Source organism: Cladophialophora carrionii, assembly GCF_000365165.1.
Source record: "Cladophialophora carrionii CBS 160.54 unplaced genomic scaffold supercont1.8, whole genome shotgun sequence".
Lineage (NCBI taxonomy): Eukaryota > Fungi > Ascomycota > Eurotiomycetes > Chaetothyriales > Herpotrichiellaceae > Cladophialophora > Cladophialophora carrionii.
The window spans coordinates 462,705-481,068 of NW_008481833.1; the positions used below are offsets into that span (position 1 = coordinate 462,705).

General features: G+C 53.7%; 8 protein-coding genes and 1 non-coding gene across 9 annotated transcripts; 5 read left to right on the forward strand and 4 right to left on the reverse strand.

Annotated features, from left to right (window-relative positions):
• Nucleotides 1-1,122: 1,122 nt before the first annotated feature.
• G647_08820 (uncharacterized protein) lies at nt 1,123-4,719 on the reverse strand (the record flags this gene model as incomplete). Its single annotated transcript, XM_008733127.1, has 1 exon — nt 1,123-4,719. One exon carries the CDS (start codon nt 4,717-4,719, stop codon nt 1,123-1,125), a length of 3,597 nt encoding a protein of 1,198 aa, XP_008731349.1.
• A 683-nt stretch (nt 4,720-5,402) lies between these two features.
• G647_08821 (uncharacterized protein) lies at nt 5,403-6,418 on the forward strand (the record flags this gene model as incomplete). The annotated part of the gene is made up of 2 exons (XM_008733128.1): nt 5,403-5,649; nt 5,706-6,418. 2 exons carry the CDS (start codon nt 5,403-5,405, stop codon nt 6,416-6,418), a joined length of 960 nt encoding a protein of 319 aa, XP_008731350.1.
• Nucleotides 6,419-7,488: 1,070 nt separating this feature from the next.
• Nucleotides 7,489-8,763, reverse strand: G647_08822 (uncharacterized protein; the record flags this gene model as incomplete). Its single annotated transcript, XM_008733129.1, has 3 exons — nt 7,489-7,725; nt 7,787-8,549; nt 8,600-8,763. 3 exons carry the CDS (start codon nt 8,761-8,763, stop codon nt 7,489-7,491), a joined length of 1,164 nt encoding a protein of 387 aa, XP_008731351.1.
• Nucleotides 8,764-9,644: 881 nt separating this feature from the next.
• G647_08823 (uncharacterized protein) lies at nt 9,645-10,998 on the reverse strand (the record flags this gene model as incomplete). Its single annotated transcript, XM_008733130.1, has 2 exons — nt 9,645-9,659; nt 9,715-10,998. The coding sequence occupies 2 exons, from the start codon at nt 10,996-10,998 to the stop codon at nt 9,645-9,647; spliced, it is 1,299 nt and encodes a 432-aa protein (XP_008731352.1).
• A 473-nt stretch (nt 10,999-11,471) lies between these two features.
• Nucleotides 11,472-11,801, forward strand: G647_08824 (uncharacterized protein; the record flags this gene model as incomplete). The annotated part of the gene is made up of 3 exons (XM_008733131.1): nt 11,472-11,574; nt 11,623-11,707; nt 11,756-11,801. The coding sequence occupies 3 exons, from the start codon at nt 11,472-11,474 to the stop codon at nt 11,799-11,801; spliced, it is 234 nt and encodes a 77-aa protein (XP_008731353.1).
• A 73-nt stretch (nt 11,802-11,874) lies between these two features.
• On the forward strand, nt 11,875-12,975 carry G647_08825 (uncharacterized protein; the record flags this gene model as incomplete). Its single annotated transcript, XM_008733132.1, has 1 exon — nt 11,875-12,975. The coding sequence occupies one exon, from the start codon at nt 11,875-11,877 to the stop codon at nt 12,973-12,975; it is 1,101 nt and encodes a 366-aa protein (XP_008731354.1).
• A 465-nt stretch (nt 12,976-13,440) lies between these two features.
• G647_08826 (uncharacterized protein) lies at nt 13,441-14,361 on the forward strand (the record flags this gene model as incomplete). Its single annotated transcript, XM_008733133.1, has 1 exon — nt 13,441-14,361. The coding sequence occupies one exon, from the start codon at nt 13,441-13,443 to the stop codon at nt 14,359-14,361; it is 921 nt and encodes a 306-aa protein (XP_008731355.1).
• Nucleotides 14,362-15,254: 893 nt separating this feature from the next.
• Nucleotides 15,255-16,793, forward strand: G647_08827 (uncharacterized protein; the record flags this gene model as incomplete). The annotated part of the gene is made up of 2 exons (XM_008733134.1): nt 15,255-16,447; nt 16,520-16,793. The coding sequence occupies 2 exons, from the start codon at nt 15,255-15,257 to the stop codon at nt 16,791-16,793; spliced, it is 1,467 nt and encodes a 488-aa protein (XP_008731356.1).
• Nucleotides 16,794-18,259: 1,466 nt separating this feature from the next.
• On the reverse strand, nt 18,260-18,341 carry G647_08828. The gene has a single exon. It is a non-coding gene; the product is annotated as a tRNA-Gln (tRNA).
• Nucleotides 18,342-18,364: the final 23 nt, after the last annotated feature.

Consider the following 18,364-nt stretch of genomic DNA (forward strand, 5'->3'; position numbering starts at 1 on the left):
CTCCCGCCACTCCACCGATACATACCTAGGTAACTGATATGTGATCCGGCATACCTTAAGATATGTACCTTACACGGGGCACTCTTCCTCCCGGCGCATGTCTATAGCACTGTCACTGTTACTGTCACTGTTACTGTCACTGTCACAACGAAACGACAAGTCTCCCAGCACACCGCTTGCGTCACAAAAACATACCACCACCACCACCGCCGCCGCCGCCGCCGCCGCCGCAAAGGGTCGGCTTGGTTCATTCCTCGCTTACTACATATACAAGTCCCTGATTCTCTCGCACTCGATCATCGCCTCCTTGGGTTCATGAATTCACGGGTTCATGGCAACCAGCAAATCGCGACCGATACGTACGAGTATGGACCCCGCGGCCCAAGCGGCCCATTCAGTCATCTTCACCCCCAGCTTGTAACACAGACGGACGTACGGAGGATGGATAGTAGTAGACACGTCGTCACATAAGGTAGGTACAGTAATAGCTGGGTGATACGGTTTCGTGATCCATACACCTCGAGGGCTGACTAATTACAAGTAGTGCCCCTCTACCCCGTACTCCGTTCTCTGTACTTGTGTGTAGTGGTTAGTGGTTAGTGGTTAGGGGGCCTCTCATGCCTCTTTACTTCAAAAAGTCGTCTTTGCAACCAACCATACCGAGTACTGTATATATTACTGTGTCGACGTGTTCGTTTCACGCAACGTCCTGTCATGTACTCTCTTTATCCCCGAAGGTCGTCTGATGAAACACGCTATACGGTCCTCCGCTACCCTAGACACCCAATACACCGATGTTAATAATACACTCTCCAACACCTAGAGCATGCCTGAAAACAGATCAGGACCTTTCTGATGGGCAAGAAAGAGCGGCCGCCGCTCATACTTTGCATTCTTTTGCGCTAAGCTTCATTTGACGACTTCAGGGATAGATACAGCAAGGCATCACAGCACATTTCTGAAACCTCGACGGAATATACACCACGTCTGATCAACACCACTGGTCGAGCTATAAACACAGCAGCAACCGCTACTATGTACCGCGTGGGACTATATCCAATGGTCACCATCGTCATGCATCGCCGTCAAATATCAGTATATGACAAAGTCTGCTACCTCTCCTCATACAGCATCCCCATCTACGTTCTGCAACGCCACGTACGTACCCCGGTCCCTCTCCGCCGTTCGCCGATTTATGATCCGACCGTCAAATACACTGCCGACAACGTCTTTCATATGTCCAAATACTCCACCAGTCATCCTCCTCTTGAGCTTCCCACCCATCGTGGGCGCAGAGAGAACCTTCGCTTCGCTTTCCAGCCGTACGACGTCAATCCACTTCGGTCGTGCCACCCACCTCAAGGCCAACGAGCTGACTGTGACAGAAATGGAACTGAACATCATTGCCGTGGCACTCATCAGAGGCGGCATATGATAACCAAGGGGTAAAAAGATCCCCATCGCAAAGGGCAATCCGATGACGTTGTACGCGCACGCCCAGATCAGATTCATCTTGATCCGGCGGAAAATCACTCGGCAGAGATGAAGTGCAGTGGGGATATTCAAGAGATCGTCAGCCCGCATAATGACGATGTCGGCGGCTTCGACGGCGATGTCGGAGCCAGAGACGAGACCGATGCCGACGTCCGCGGTCGCTAGTGCCGGGGAATCATTGATCCCGTCGCCAACCATGGCCACCACTTCGCCGGCAGCCTGTAGATCTGAGACGATAGATTGCTTTTCACCTGGGGAAACCGACGCTCGGATGCTTTCGCGGGGGATGCCCACGAGATCAGCGATCGAGAGAGCCGTATTGTATGTGTCGCCCGTCACGAGGGATGTGGAGATGCCCATTTTATGGAGAGCGGTGACCGCCGCGAGAGCTGTCGGTTTCAGCGTATCAGATAGGCCTATATGTCCGGCGTATTGCCCGTTGATCGCCACGTAGATGGTGGTGATTCCGGTCTTGGATTTCGTGCGCGTGGTGGGTGATAAAGCGGCATTGACGGCGTTCTCGATCTCTGGGGGGATATCGATCTTCTTGTTCGCCAAGAACGTGGCGTTGCCGACATAGACTTTGTACTGGGTTTGCTCCCCTGAATTATTGAGCTCGATGATGGCTGAGACGCCCTGGCCGACCGTGACGCCGAAGGCGCCAACTTGGCCAGGCAGGGCGGCTTCGGGTTCGAGCTCAAGCTTCTCCTTGGCGGCAAGCACGATAGATCTGGCAATTGGATGTTCGGATCCTGACTCGGCGAGGCCGACCAGCGTCCACCAGAGTTTGTGACGCCATTCATTTTGGTTCCAGAGAGACGCGTAGCTCGTATCGGCGACGTTGAGCTTGCCAAATGTAAGGGTACCTGTCTTGTCGAGGACGAGATGAGTGATCCTTGTTGCAGTCTCGAGTGCCGCGCCACCTTTAACAAGAATACCTAGCTGGGATGCAGTTCCTGTGCCGACCATGACGGCCGTAGGAGTGGCCAGCCCAAGAGCGCAGGGACAAGCAAAGACGATGACCGAGATGCACAATTTCAGGCAGACCATGAACTTCCCGCCGTTTTGCTTGTCGGTGAAAATCTTTGGTGGATTCGGCAAGATATGGCTGAGGATCATCCATCCGATAAAGGTGACCAACCCGAGCAGGATGATGATCGGGACAAAGTAGCCAGCCACAAGATCTGCCATCCGTTGGATGGGGGCCCGACTCGTCTGCGCTTCTTGCACCAGGTTTACAATCTGGCTCAGTTGCGTGTCCTTTCCAGCTCGGCTGACTTTGAAGTCGATCTTCCCAGCACCGTTCACGGTGCCCGCAATAAGCGCGCTGCCCTTCTTCTTCTGGATAGGCATCGGCTCCCCCGTGACCATGCTCTCATCCACAAAGCTTTCCCCACGGGTGACAATACCATCTGCGGGGATCTTGTCCCCGGGGCGCAGGATAACAATGTCTCCGACCTCGAGCAACTCGGTGGGAATGAGCTTCTCAATCGCCGATGGACCTGATGGACCTGACGCGCCAGGACCGGATGGGATTCTCTTCAAATTCGCATCCGTTGTTGGAGTCTTCTCCAGAACTGGCGAGGATGGAGCGGTCCAAGATTCGGCCAGTCTTTCGGCGTATAGCGGATCGTCGTAGATGGTCGCCATACTGGGAGCCAGAGACATCAGCTGCGACAAAGCCTTGGAAGTCTGTCCTTTGGCCCGATTTTCCAGCCACCTGCCGAGGGTAATAAACGTGATAAGCATAGTGCTGGTGTCAAAGATAGTACTAGGCTTGTTGTGAGGGGGGATCAAAACTGCCACAACGACAGCAAAACAGCTGAAAAAGAATGCCGTGGAAGTACCGAGTACCACCAACACATCCATGGTGGGTGATTTATGTTTTAAACTCTTGTACGCTGAGATGTAGAATCGCTTCCCGACGCCGAATTGCACAGGAATCGTGAGGCCCAAGCAAATAATGTCGCCCAGAAAGAGGCCCGAGATGATTTCAATGGCGCCAAAGTTTATAGATGGTAAGAACATGGGTATAATCATGCTGATCAAAAAGACGGGGATAGCGAAGCCTAAAGATGTGAGGAATGCCCTCTTCCACTCCTGAATTTCCTTGGTTTTGGCGAGTGATTCTAGTTGGGCGTTGTTGTCCTCTGAATCAGCAACTAAAGCGTTGAATCCGGCCTCCTCGACAGCTGCCACGATCATTCGAAGACCAATGACCGCGGGATCGTAGCTGATGGTGGCCCGAGAAGTGGAAAGGCTGATGACTGCACTGGCGATGCCGGGCTTCGATCGTATAGTGTCTTCCAGCTCGGTCGCGGCTTGGCCATCTGGAAGGCCATAAATCCTTAATTGCTGGGATACATTTGTAGAGCCAAGAACATTCGTCTCAGCCTGAGAGGAGATGATCCTGGCATCGAAACCAGCATCTTCAATGAATTCGACAATCTTTTCCGAGGGCAGGGCCACCGGATCATGTGAAATCAAGGCTCGTTCGGCCAGAAGACTGATTTGGAATTTGACCAGGCCAGGAACGTTTTTGAAGGCGCCTTCGATGGAAGAAGTGCAAGCTCCACAGGTCATGCCTTCAATGGCGACCGTGGTAGTCCATGTATGCGACTGGTCTTTGCCCTCCGCCTCGCCATCTGTGGCCTTCCCGGCGTCTTGGAGTTTTGAGTCCACCACCGTAGCGTCAAACCCTCGGTCTTCGATGATCTCGGCGAGCGCATCAGCACTTATGACCTTCGCATCGTGCTGCACGATTGCCCGCTCAGCCAGAAGCGAGACGCTCATGCTCTTTACACCCGGAACATCCTTGAATCCAGCTTCGATGGAGGAAGTGCAGGCGCCGCAGGTCATACCTTGCACCGATATCGTGGTTGTCGTGATCTGAGATCCCACGTCGACCGGCACTGTTTGGATGGCCAGGGCAGGAGGCCGAGGCATATCGGTCGACAAGACTTCGGCGTCAAAGCCACGATCCTCTATGATTTCGGCAATCTTGTCCGGTGATAATTTTTTCGGGTCATGGTGTACCACTGCTCTTCCCATCATTAAGCTGACTGAGACGGCACCGGCGCCATCCACGTCCTTGAACCCAGACTCTACTGCAGATGTGCAAGCCCCGCAGGTCATCCCATCGACTTTGAGGGTGGTCGTGGCCATGTGCGCCGGAGTCGGTTGCGGCGGCAGCATCTGGTCGCTGCCATCGTCGATGAGGCTCATCGTGACGCCTGTTCAACGAGTATGTGTTTTTGTGGCGTTATAGAAAGGGCTAAGGATTATAATCTCATGGTTCCGACAATACGCTCACGAGGACAAGGCGGCTAGGGAAATGGACAAGGAGGAGACCACGCTGGTCGAGGTGGGAAAGGAACAACGCTCAATGAGTGTCGGGAAAGAAAGCGAGAGCGATCTGTAAGCGAGTCATCTAGTGTGTACAGCGGACACCGAGCTGCAAAGAGAGGACGCGAAAGCAAGAGCGAGAGGTGAGACGGGGATGAAGCTGAGAAATACAAGCGATTCGGGGTGAAACCGAATCCGACGCGATCTCCGTTTCCGGCTGTTCCTTCACACTGTCCGTGTCAGCGTCGCGCGATCACCAGCCACAATACGACGGCCACGGGGCTGATCACGCCACCGTAGGGCCTAAATGACTATGGAGCACCGCCTAACAGAATCATAGCCGCTGGACTCGTACGCCGTGGTCGACTGATTCTCGCGGGAAGGACTCACAAGCCGCATTGTGGCTCTGTGCTAAGTAGCCTCCCACGCTTCATCGCCTCCGCGTGCCTGCCAAGAACAACCGCCTGCAATGACAGCCTTGCGCAGCCTTGCCTGAGCTTGTCAAGGCACTCTTCCCTCCATCTCTCTGTCCGCCCTGTGCTCCCGATAGCCCCGCCTCGACAATGGATCAAGTTCAGACAAAAGCCCTGGCAGCGATACAGCCTATCATCTACCAAATCACATCCAGCAAGAATGCCTCACCACGCTTCGTTGCCGAGTTGATCAAGGGCGCCATCTCTGACCGCGGAGCGTATATATTCACAGAGTTGCTGCAACTGCCCACCGTACAGGCTTTGAGGGGAACCGAATTCGAGCCCTGGTTGACACTCTTGGAGATATTCAGCTGGGGCACGTACGAGGAATACAAGGGTATGTCGCGAGGCCCACGTCGAGAGACCACTATAGAACTAAACGACTCTCTGCAGCCAACCCGTCCCTTCCCCAGTTGGACGTCCACCAAACGCTCAAACTTCGCCAACTCACCCTCCTCACGCTCGCCTCCCCCTTCTCTCCGCCCACGCCAGATGACACCACGAACAACCTAACTTACGCCGCGCTCTTGTCCCGCCTCCAGCTCAGCAACCCGGACGAGCTAGAAGGCTTGATAACGGCCTCCATCGACGGCAACCTCCTCACCGCCCGCCTCTACCCTACCTCCTCCCCACCAGCCGTTCACATCATCTCGGTCGCCCCGCTCCGCGATCTCCGCCCACAATCTCTCCCGACTCTCCTCCAAATCCTGCAAACATGGGAATCACGCTGCGTCTCTGTGGTCTCCGACCTCGAGTCCCAAATCGCCACGATTCGCGCCACTGCCCAACAACGTGCGCTGAAGGAGAAGAAACGCCAGGATCTCGTTGACTCGCTCGTGCTGAGCACCGACAAGCCCTCAAACGGCAACGGCGTTGGCGCAGGACGAGCGACCAGGGGAGCTGGACAGAAGCTGGGCAGCAAACGGGATTTGGACCAGCATATCGAGGGTGAAGACGATGACTACGAGGAGGAATACGAGGGAATGGATCTAGATGAGGGCTTAAGTGAAAGTGTTGGATTCCCGGGAAGTGGAACCGGCAGTGGGAGTCGAGGGGGAGGGGGTTCGCGTGGTGCAAAGAGGAATCGTGGACGGGGGTCGAAGTGAGCAATGCGTCCGAGGGCGCACCTCACAATGAGGCGAGCTCCGGCTGGACAGCTGTTGATGAGATGAAATGCGCACGGAGTCGCCTATTCTGGTGGCGTGAACCATGCATCAAAGGGGTCGCCCCATCAGCGACAGGCCGGGACAGACCAGACGTCGCCGGCGAGGAAGGATTCCTGTCCTAGTAGCCAGCCAGCAGGACTGACGAGGAAGGACGCCCATCCCCGTAGCCAGCACAGGGCCCGACTTGCTTCCGAAACAGCCACTTTGTAAACGGCGGAAGCAAAAGCCCCATGGCGAATTATGGGCTCCGCGACGAGAACATGAGTTAATGTAATATTGCACGACCACGAAGAGACCACTACTTCCACATACGGCACCTTGCTAAGCACTGAGCACGCAGAGAACCATGAAGTGAAAAGCGAGAAGAGTCCGGGGCTGAGCGAGAACGACGGGGTCAATGCGCTTGTAATTCCCAGCGACCCAGGCTTACAGTACAGCGGATTGTGGTGCCGACCTCCTGTTCGCTGCTCGAGATAGCATGCTGCCCTTGGTGCTGAGGAAATGAGAAGGAGATGAATCACAGCTCGACAAAGGTTGCTCATGCGCAGCCTCGAGTCAAGTCGCAAAGCCCACAGACCATGTTCATTCCACGTGTGTGCACAATCGATGCATAGCTAACAAAAGTACATATCCAAGCTCGCCCCTCTATGTGCCTTGCTCTTGCATCCGTTCGAATCGACGTTGAGCCACACTCGGTTTTATGTTGTAAGATTTGGTTGCGTTTGTTTCCGCTGGCGCTGTGTACCCCCCGTTTTGTGTAGGCCGGGCTTGTTCTTTCCACAATTGGCTCGAGTCATTGATCTCGTCCAGCTTGTGAATAATGTGTCGACAACCGTCGGTCATTGTCGAGTAAGACCCCGTCCTAACCCTGTACACGCTCGCTGAAACGAAGACAATGAATTTGACACAAGCCAGCCCAATCCCATCCACGTATCTGGTCGTCTCTCCCTTGAACGCCTGCCATTCCATAACAACCAATGGATTATCATCGGGCCTTTCTGGACGCGACCCTAGAACCTCGTCCCCGGCACAAAGATGAAAAGCACACACAGCCCGACCGCAACAGCTACGAACATAAACAGCGCCATGGTCGCCCTCGTGAGCAGTAACCTGCGCACGAAGGGCTCCTTGATCCGCGACCAGTTCATCCAGGTGTATTCACTAAATCCCAGGTATGCGGCGACAATGTCGAGCTTGTATTGGTAGGAGACGAGGAAGTATGAGCCGATGGTGAAGGGGAGGATAATCTGGCAGTCTTATTAGCATACGACAGGAGTCGGAGGCTGGAGGGAGGAAGAATGAACTTACCCAACAACGAGTAGCTCTTGACCTGTCTCTCAAGATCATGTAGTAGCCAGCCCAGAACCCTGCCATTAAGCTCATGAGCCCAACGATCAACCTGATTAGCACACTCAAGGGCACCAGATTTCCTAGGGCTTTGGCCTGCAAAAATCCGGGAAAGGCATCTCTTTCCATCGCCTGGAAGACGTAGTCCTTAGCATCGTCGAACACCTCTGGGTCATCTCGTCCTTCCTCTTCGATAGCGCGGATGATCTTGTTCAACATCGTATCCGGCAGCACAATTTCCCTTTCGGAGCCCGGTAAAACGAATGTGTAGAGAATCTTCTCCGCAGATGCTTTGATGTCGGCTCTAGCGACACTGTGTCCCGGAGAATTCGAGTCCGTCCTCACTTCAGGAGTAGAATTGGCGAAGCTGGGTTGTGGCATCTCCGGCGGTGTTGGTCTGTCACCTGATGGTCGACTCAGATTTCTCGAATTTGCCGAACCCATGCTGTGGGAGGGCGAGCGGTCGGTCGGGCCGCCAGCAGCACCTTCTCTGCTTCTTGGTGTTTTCGGTGCGCCGGAATTGTCGCCCCTCAGAATGGCGGACACTCTGGACTCTTGCCCGTTCTTTCTCGAATCCACCCCTTCGCCAAGGTCAAATTGTTCCAGCAAAGCTGATGACCTTTTGCTGGTGGTCTTTTCCATCTCCGGAGTATCCACGAGCATGGACCGGCGTAGTTCTCGGACATAGTGACGGCACAGAGACATATGCTGGGACACATCGAGCCTGCAGGTGGGTTAGCTGCATTCGGAGCTTCAGATCCACCAAAAACAAACCAGAAGTCAAGGTAGTCCACTGAGCGCTGCTGGTCGCGCATGTAGATGTAGAAGGAGAACAGGTCCACTGGCGCCAGTGTCCTTCTTCCCAGAACCTCCATCAATGTAGGCAGGCGGTTGCGCGCCTCGACGTCTTCGCCTCGACTCCCATGGTGGTGCGCCATTGTTGATGTCTGTCCCGACGCGCAGCCAAGCCACTGTTACTTGCGCTCTAAGCAGGCCGCTGCTTGCAGCAGGTGACCCAGTGGTGCCGGAAAACTCGCGTGATTTCTTTGATGTACTGTCGATGTCTACCTAGACGTGGTGATTCTGGACGCGGAGTGCTGTAGACAATTTCGGGTTGGGCGAGGTTGAAGTGAACGGAAGTGACGTGAGGTTGATGTGAGATCGCTGTGCAAATGGGTAGATCTTGGTTCATAGCGCGGCCATGGTGGTTTGGAGGTGCAGGGGTGGTACCGAGGAGCTTGCAGCGAGCGGCAGCGTGATGTCTATCCCGTAGCGAGAGGCTGATCGTCTATCCCGGTGAGATGGTGTGGACCAACTGTGGTGGACAGGGTGCAAGCACGGAAGGAGAGCACTGGCACCACTGGGTCGGAGGCTGGAATCTGGGAATTAGACGCGGCCCGGACAACGCTACACCCGCTTCTGGTTGGCTGGTCCGCGTCTCTCACAATCTGCACCTCTCCGAACTTATTCTTCACTGCCAGCCAAACACTTTGCAGGCTCCGGCACCTGACGATTAATTGTGAGTCGGACTTCCGTCACACACTCCGTGATTGTGTCTGCTACTACAGAGGACAACGAAAGGGTTGCACTGATGAGGCACAAAGTCGGACTCTGCGAGCCTTGTGCTACAAAGAAGCAGATTGAGGAAAGTCACACTGTCCAATGCTCACTCATGACTTAAGGTCAATTCAACGCCGTGATGCAGTTTGGGTATCATATCGCAGGTTAAAAAAGTCATCAACCCTCCAGTCATGCCGAATCCCCCACACGAACCACCTAGCAGACGCCGTCGATTCTTAAAGGTATCTAGCCATATTCGTCACTCAGCCAAGTGCTGTCCTTCTGTCAGTAAGAAGCACCAAACCATGAATGCTGGAACAGATACATACCGACCACTCAGGGATGTTCTTGATCTGCTGCCACATGAACTTCTCCAGCTTGTTCGCACTCTTAGCGTACGGGGTCGTCTCGTTGTTGTAGCGTCGACAATTGTCGAAGATCAGCTTGGAATCCTTGATGAAGTCCTCTGGTCTCGGATACATGTCGTTCTGTAGACGCTCTTCCATCGTCGACAGGTCCATCGGCTCCTTGATGACTTCGTAGTAGTCGGGCACCTCATCTTTGTTGACCGGCTGAGCAAACGGCCAGGCTGCTGTATGGTTCTGCATGTCGTTGAGCAGATGAAGGAGCTGGTTGTAATTCGGTCCGTGTCTAGGTTGTCTGGACAGCTCATCCATCGATGGGGACCACCCCGATTCTTTGATGGCGGGGATTGACATGGGATCAATCTCAACAACGCCATTCTTCCATGCAGCGGGAGGTGGATGAACGATATGCGACTTGCTCACAGCCCGGATTTTGGCCATTACTGCTTCTTTCTGTTTCTGAAGCATCCGTGGTACTTCGAGATACCGGATCTTGGGAATCATGCTGCACTGCATAATCGTGCCTCCCTCGTAATCTTTGATGTATCCCATCCAGATTGACTTCTCCAACGTGATCTCTTTGGTGAACCCCTGCTTCTTGAAATAGCCAATAGCATAGTTGTCGGCGTAGGTTAGGAAATACATGATTGGAGAGGTCGCCTTGACGTAGTCCTTCAGATGCGCCATCAGATGGGCCCCGTAGCCTTTGACTTGCTGGTCGGAAGAGATGGCGCAGAACACGATCTCTGCAAATTTTCTCGAATTGAAGGGTCGATAGGTGATTCCTCCAACGACTTCCAGTGGCTGTTTGATAATGGCGATGGAGAGATGTGTCTTGTCGTACACGAGTCGAGCAATGTAATCCTTGGGCATCTTAGGCAGTTGTTTCTGGAAAATACATTTTAATCCGGTCAAGATGATGTTACTCTCTCTTGAGTTGTCGTTGTTCACCACTCTAAATTCGATCCGTCCTTGCTTCTCTTCGAGGGCAGCGGCTTTGAGCGGGAAATCGACCGGCGTAGGAGTGATGGGAGGGTCAGAGTCGGACTGTAGAGAGATGTCAGTACCAGTAGTCTGCAGTGCAAATCGCTGGGTGAGAGAAGAGCGACGGCGCATACGGCCATGCTCTTCTATGACCGAGACCGACAGTGTCGTATCTGTGTCGGTCGAGATGTTGGAATCCAAGCGATACAGGGTACTATCGCCCTCGGGGGAGAAACTGCCCCATGGCGGAGGATCAAGAGACATGGCAGAGAAGTAGATTTACCTCTTCGTGCTTGACACCGTCGTGTGAGACGGGCGACTCAGTCCTTGCCTTCTTCGAGCGGGAGGACGCCGCGTCCTCTGAAGCCTTGCGTTTTGTGTCTGTGATCACAGGCGGTCAGTGAACCATGACATACAATGCTGCCGCACCCAGACCACTCACGTTCACCGTTTATAGGCGCCATGATGGCGGGCCTAGTCGATATACTGGCCGTGGTTTGTTCTTGTGGCAATGGAAAGCGTTCGACTCCAGTCTGATGGAAACAAGATGAGGAGTAGGTGAGGAGGGACATGGGGACCGGGTCGGAATTACTTTCCGCCGGCGTCGCGTCTCCTTCGCGAGTGAGAGACCACGTTGCACCCTGCGACGCTGCCCACGTCCTGACCACCAACCTTTGCGCGTATTGAAAGTCCAGTCGCTGTTCAGTCAAACCTGAGATCTCCTGACCAACACGTCAATGTCGCTTTACGAGGTCTGGCAATCCGCTGCGGGCAGCCCTTTCCAGCCCACGGTTGGGAAGGAGAGCCAGCTGTTTGTTGGACTGGCACTGTTGCTCATCGGTGAGCGTCTTCCTCTCGAGCTCTCGGATACTGTACTGATCTTCGCAGGCGTGATATTCACTGGATTGTTCGCCTTGAACAAAAGCCCTTTGTCGTTACCTATCTTCGGAGTACCTGCTTCAGTGGCTTTCGGGTAGGTTAAGATTGAAACAAGTTTACACAACCAGTAACACTTCAGTAGATTTGGTGCTGTCTATGCAATCTGTGGATTTGGGGTATACGTCTGAAATCTCCCCGTCGGTTGTGTCACCGGTTCGCAAAGCTTGGAAACACCACAACACTGCCGCGTGAGCTTGCAACATGGACGGCACTCCGATTTTCACGGCGGTCTCGACCTCAGCAAGGCAGCTGTATCTGCTACTCCGATGCGTTGCCTTCTCCCAGCGAGCAGAAGTCCAGATCAGTCCACATGGCATCCAATTCTCGGTGGAGGAAGCACGGGTTGTCCAAGGGCTGACCTTCCTGGACAAGGCCCTCTTCTCCTCATATAGTTGTAAACTCCCAAACGAAAACAGCGACGCATTGCCCACCTTCTCAATCTCAATTACTGCGCTGCTCGAAACTCTACAGATCTTTGGTACGGCGGAAGCATCGTCTTCGCTTCGGAACCCATATGGTGGTTTCTCGTCTTCGTACGGAAATGCGTTCAGCACTCCTGCTCTGGCTTTGGGTGGCACATGTCGAATATCATACCAGGAGGTTGGTGCGCCTCTCACCATCACAATACAAGAAGGGTCGGTGACAACCATTTGTGATATGAACACCTACGAGGTCTACGGTTCTCAGGGCGATGACGGTGGCGTGCCACTGGACCGAAGCAATCTCTGTTTGAAGGCCATAATGAGGAGCACCTGGTTAAGCGATGCTATCGCAGAGCTCTCTGGGATGAATCCCACCATCCTGGTCGTCAATGTCTCCAAACGCTCGGCTCCGTATTTCTCCTTGGAGGGTGAAGGTGGCCCGTTCGGAAATAGCACGGTAGATTTCACGCCTGAGTCGAAGAACGATTCGACGCCGAACGAAGCAAGAGTGAAACGGCAACCAGTCGTCACGGAGACGTTCGTGGTTAGTGCGCCTGCAGGGAGCCACGGCAGGATCAGGCAACGATACAAATTTGACATGATCAAGAGAGCATCGAGGGCGATGGCGTCGGCCACTAAAGTCAGCATCCGGCAGGATGAGCAAGGCGTCCTCAGCCTTCAATTTATGATTGACCTGAGTGATGGTGGTTCTGGTTCACGTGGGGATGAATCTGCGGCTGCCAATGCGCCACCGAACCCAGCGAATGTCGCCTACGTCGAGTTCAGATTTGTCCCTCTTCTGGATGATGAAGAAACCGAGAGCGAGGGTCAGACCGAGGACGAGGAGTTCGAGGAACAGAATCTGGACTCAAGTCCGTGATTCAGACCTACATGATACCCCGTCACTTATCACATGCCACGTCGTCCCGAGTCAAGATTGTTTCATTCGGGCCTTCTCCCGTCCTTTCCCTGTTCACAAAGTGTCTCTACTCGATCATTTTCAATGTGAACCCGTTTTGTGATCTCTCGTAGAGAGAAGATCATATCAACAGGATTCCTTGCTCGGAAGGTCCAATCCTTGGATAGGCAGTCCTTTCATCCGTCTCATCTCTTTGGCTTACTTCATTTCGACCTTTACCAGTGCTGTCTATTTGCTCAAACATCTCGACGTATTGCGACTCACTCGTCTTTGCGAACAAGACTGGGTACGGCGCCAACACTTCAATTCTGAATCTGTGCCGACTCGCCACATGCAGTTCTCAGATCTAAGGGGTTTTTTCTCACGTCTCTACTCGTCAAGGCCAAACACCGCAACTGACTTTCGAGCTTGCCTCGTCCGAACACGATGGCGCCCCTCGCAAGGATCGTCGTAGGCCCAGTCTCAATTCCCGTGCAGTACAACATTCCGGACGCGCAACTCTTCAGCCAGAAGTGGTGGGCGGAAGCCACCAAGACGAACCTGTTCTGGACTCAATTCAAAAAGTACATTTCTCGAGGTACTATCAACAAGAGAATTGGGTTGGAAATCAAGGCGGATGTCGTGGAAGGTACTCGAGGATTACAGATCCATTCTAATGCCGCAGAACCGACTCGCGGGAAAGGGCGAGGGCGCCCGAAACAACAAAAGAAGAGGATGCGGCCTCAGAGCACATATGTAGCCTCGACACCCACTGCAACGCCAGGCGCAGAAGAGCATTCAGAATTCGAATCTGAGGTGGACACCATGGATGAAAGACTGGAGAGTGACGAGTTGGGCATTGGAGGAGGGGACATGCCGGGCCCGAGACGTTCTGCTCGCCCTCGTCGGAAACCTGCCTTTTCCCCCCAGTCGAATGCACAAAGCGCAACAAAGAATGCGCATTCAGGCGCATTCAGCGACATTAGCGTCCGATATGACGGCACCCTACTCTGCGAGGCATGCAACGGCACTGTACCTGAAGTAGCCGAGGAAAGCATTGCTGTCGAGGTACCCACTCTATCGGGCAATCTTTTTGAACCACCAAAGGACACAATGGCCGGCCCGTCCACGCCAGCGGAATCCTCGATCGTCAAGCTGGAGGACGAGAAGTCCGAACTACAAGACAGGTTAGCCACCACTGTTGCGGCAACGAAAACCAAGCGACGGCGACAGCGACAGCGCGAGGACGATGGACGGATTCTCACAATCAACGGAGAGGAATGGTTGGTCTATGTCGACGAGAAGGGTGACGAGCACACGGTCAAGCTCGGGTTGGCTAAAAAGAAGATCAAGATTGAGCTGGACTAATATTCAAGACTGACCCATGCCTAATTGGGGCGACAGGTACACGATGAGCTGACTACCAGTGGTCGGTACCTGCATCACAAGATGCTGGACAGGATCTGCGTCGGGCGATCCAGAAAGGGCACGGCTCTGCCGCAATATGGGTGTGTCGCTAGGAATCCCGCAGAAAGGGTAATGGCTGGAAGGAAGCATAGTAGCTACAATGCTTCAGGAGCTTTCGTGGTGCCCTATCTGTTCTCTTGGAGGAATCTGGGGCGGCGACTGACTTTGGCTTGCGACATATCGGATAGGTAGGAGAGCTAGGCGGCTGCATGGGCGTCATGATGCCACGAAAGACACACCATAGTCTGCATCTAAAGTGTTCCTGATTTCAATCCTATCTTAACGATCTGTCCTTTGCCAGGATTCTTCGGTAGGCGGTCGAGGTGGTACGCCGCATATCCTCTGGTTTTGCTTCGGAAAGCACCCATCGCCGTCATGGCTGTGACGAGTCGTGTCGAGGTACTACATACTACTATGAATGCGAATGGGTTGACGGCCAGGGATCGATGGTTGCTGGTGGTTGTTTGTCAAGGGTTGAGGAATTTATTCTCGCTACGGAGGAGCATGTCCGCCATCAAGCAAAGCATGTGACCACGGCTAGATGACCGCGACGTTAGTGACTTCACCGAGACATCGCCGACGTCATCGATGAGATTCTCCACAGTCGACAACAGACGGCGGCAACAAGATGCAGAGTCATATCCAGGGTTCTATATCTTTGAACTGCAGAGACATCTCTGGCCTTCTTACGTTCACAGTTTCTAGGCGATGACACGCCCCAAAAGGTTCAGATTACAACAACATCAGCTCCTCATCGCCCCTTCGAAAAGCCCTCAAGTCTTACCCTCGCCACGATGGCGTATCTCGCTGAAGACGACGAGACCCTGATGCAGCGCATGGCATCCAACAACCCAGCAATGACAATGACCGCTCCCTCGCAGATGGCGACACGCTCAGACTTCTCTGCAAGCCGCCTTGGACGAAGCAACACCACGGCCACGAGCCAGAGCCTCGCAAGACGAATCACTTCGAGGTCAGATCCCGCCGGCGATGGTCTCTCGCCCATAACCACTGGCGACTCCGCAGAAGAAGGAAAACCTTCTCCTGCCGATGCCGACACGGACGTGTCGACGTCGAAGTATGATGTCGGTTGGAGAAGGCTTGTTCGTAATTTCAGCCCCTCGTGGTTCTCGGTGACGATGGGAACTGGCATCTGCTCGCTCTTGCTGATTACGATCCCTTGGAAGGCAGCATGGCTCTACTGGTTGAGTGTCGCGTTCTTCATCCTCAACTCCATCCTCTTTAGCCTTGCCTTCATCATCTCTTTCCTCCGATATACCCTCTACCCAGAAATCTGGCATGTCATGATCAAGGACCCCACCATGTCACTGTTCCTCGGCACCTTCCCGATGGGCTTCGCCACCCTGGTCGAGTCTTGGATATTTCTATGCTGCCCCTACTGGGGATACTGGTCCGTCTGGGTGGCCTGGTTGGCCTGGATGCTTGACGTGGTCATCGCCGTTGCGGTCACTGTGTCTCTTCCTTTCCTGCTGATGAGTCAAAGCGACAATCACGGACTGGAAAGGATCACGGCTGCACAATTGCTTCCCATTGCTGCCACCATCGTGGCATCCGGAACCGGGAGCGAGGTCGCGGAGCTGCTATCGTCTCCAGACCACGCGTTCGGCACCATCCTCGCCTCGTACGTGCTTTGGGGGCTGGCTACCCCTCTTTCGATGACCGTTCTGGTGATGTACTACCAACGGCTAGCGCTCCACAAGCTTCCTCCCAGGGAGGTTGTGGTCTCGTCGTTCCTTCCCATCGGGCCCCTGGGAATGGGCGGCTACACGATCATGTACTTGGGCAAGGTTTCTCGCGAGGTCTTCCCGAGAGTCGAGCTCTTTCACGATCTTCTTATTGCCGGAGATATCGTATATGTACTGGGTGTGTTCCTCGGCTTGATCATGTGGGGATTTGGACTTTGTTGGCTTATTTTCGCTGTTGCGACAATCTATTCAACAAGGCCGTTTCCCTTCAATATGGGTTGGTAAGTTCGCCTTGTCCTAGACCTCAGTTACGAGATCCCATCCCAACAGTCTCATTTCTAACTTCTCTACAGGTGGGGTTTTACATTTCCGCTGGGCGTCTACGCCATCTCCACGATGACCTTCGGGGTAGAATTTCCGAGCATGTTTTTCAAGGTGTTTGGGACGATTTTGAGTGTCGCTGTTATTCTACTGTGGTGCGTCGTCGCGACAGGAACAGCCAAGGGAGCATGGAGCGGAGATTTGTTCTACGCGGTTTGCCTCAAGAATTTGCCGCCGAAGAGAGCGAATGGTGATGGAAAGACCGGCGCAACTGTGGTGGATAAGGAGAAACTACCCAGCAGTTAAGCCACACAGGGGGCATTCCGTACTAATTGTACTAATCCTCGTTCGCGTCCCTCCGAGAAGATCAACCCCGAGCTACAGCGACAATCGCGTTGTCCTTCGTGCACACCTTGGTTGTTAACAAATTCCAGTGGGTTGTCTCTGCTATCGGGAAAGCGGCTGATTCCAGCTGTGGCTTACTGGCCACCTTCACCACGACCGTCTTTCTTACCGGCAGTCTTTGGTAGATGGGAGCATAAGTCACAGATGTTGCGGCATGCGTGGGACCAGATCTGGGCACCTTTTCCGACAAGCTATCAACAGTCCACGGCCAACCCGCGGAAGAACGTGACTAACTCGGAGATGTCGTTCCGATCTCTGTTCATTTGCAGAGCTGCACACGCACGCGTACCCCTACAATCGCTCGGCTCAAGTGTCAGGCTAAAATGAGATGGCTGAGGCGGAGGCTCTCCCACGACTTCAAGAAACCGGACCATATTCGCTGGACTTCGATGGGCAAATCTCTATTGACGAACGACTTCTTGCATCCTGATACTGTACCAGGATCGGCCGACTCTGCTATTCGCAACGGTTCCAGCCTGCAGTAGTGATTCCGGGGGCAACTTTCTTTCTCGCTTCCTGCATGGCTGTCCACACGTGCTAACATGGCGTCAGGCCCCTTGCCGCATGATTGTTCGGGAGTGTTGTACCGGTTACCTTGGCCGCGGACGAGCTCAAGTCGAATCGGATCCTAATGCTACGACGCGATGGGACGATTCCCGTCGGAGTTCAACCTGCCCGAGTGCGGACACGCATTCCAATCGAGATGCTGCTGTCAGTGAAGAGGCTCAAGGGCTAGTCCTCACGGATCAGTGGGTCAGGGGATCCATATAGAATGCCAAAAAACTTGTGACAACCTTCCTATACCGCTGTCACCTGATGCCTTACATTGAAGGTAAAGCTGTCACAAAGCTTGCATGGTAAACAGTGTTGATGATTGAAGGAAGTACTTCGCGCAGGGATGTACAGGAATAGGAAAGCTCCTCAAAGGCGTCTTCCGCAGCATTTGGCCAGCCAAGTGTCCAGAGATCGAGTTTATTTCTATCTCGCTGCAGGTCTGACCGAGAGATTTCAGGAGTAACCCGTTTGTATGGGAGCACGGCCTTTCCCAGATGAAATGGAATCGCAAGCTGCAAGAACGACCAACCTGCGTGCACAAATATTGCGAAAGAACCATTCTGCTAAAACGAGTTGAGTACGAAGTACTTAACACAGTAGTCGTCCACGACTAGACAGTCGCGCAGTTGTCGGTTTAGAAATGACCGAAATGGGGTCCTGTGAGCCACGCTCGCAAGCCCAAACCAGAATTTCCGGTAGTAGTCCGCCTCATGACTGGATTAAAAAAATGGATTCCTAGAAACCAGACTTCACCGACAGCCACGGCAAAATAAAAACAATATCATAGCTCCCGTGCGGGAGCAAAGAGGTAGAGGTCGTACCCGGGTTCGAACCGGGGTTGCCGGAATAAATTATGCTCAAAATCCGGAGTGATAACCACTACACTATACAACCGATTTTTGACCGTCAAATTTGAG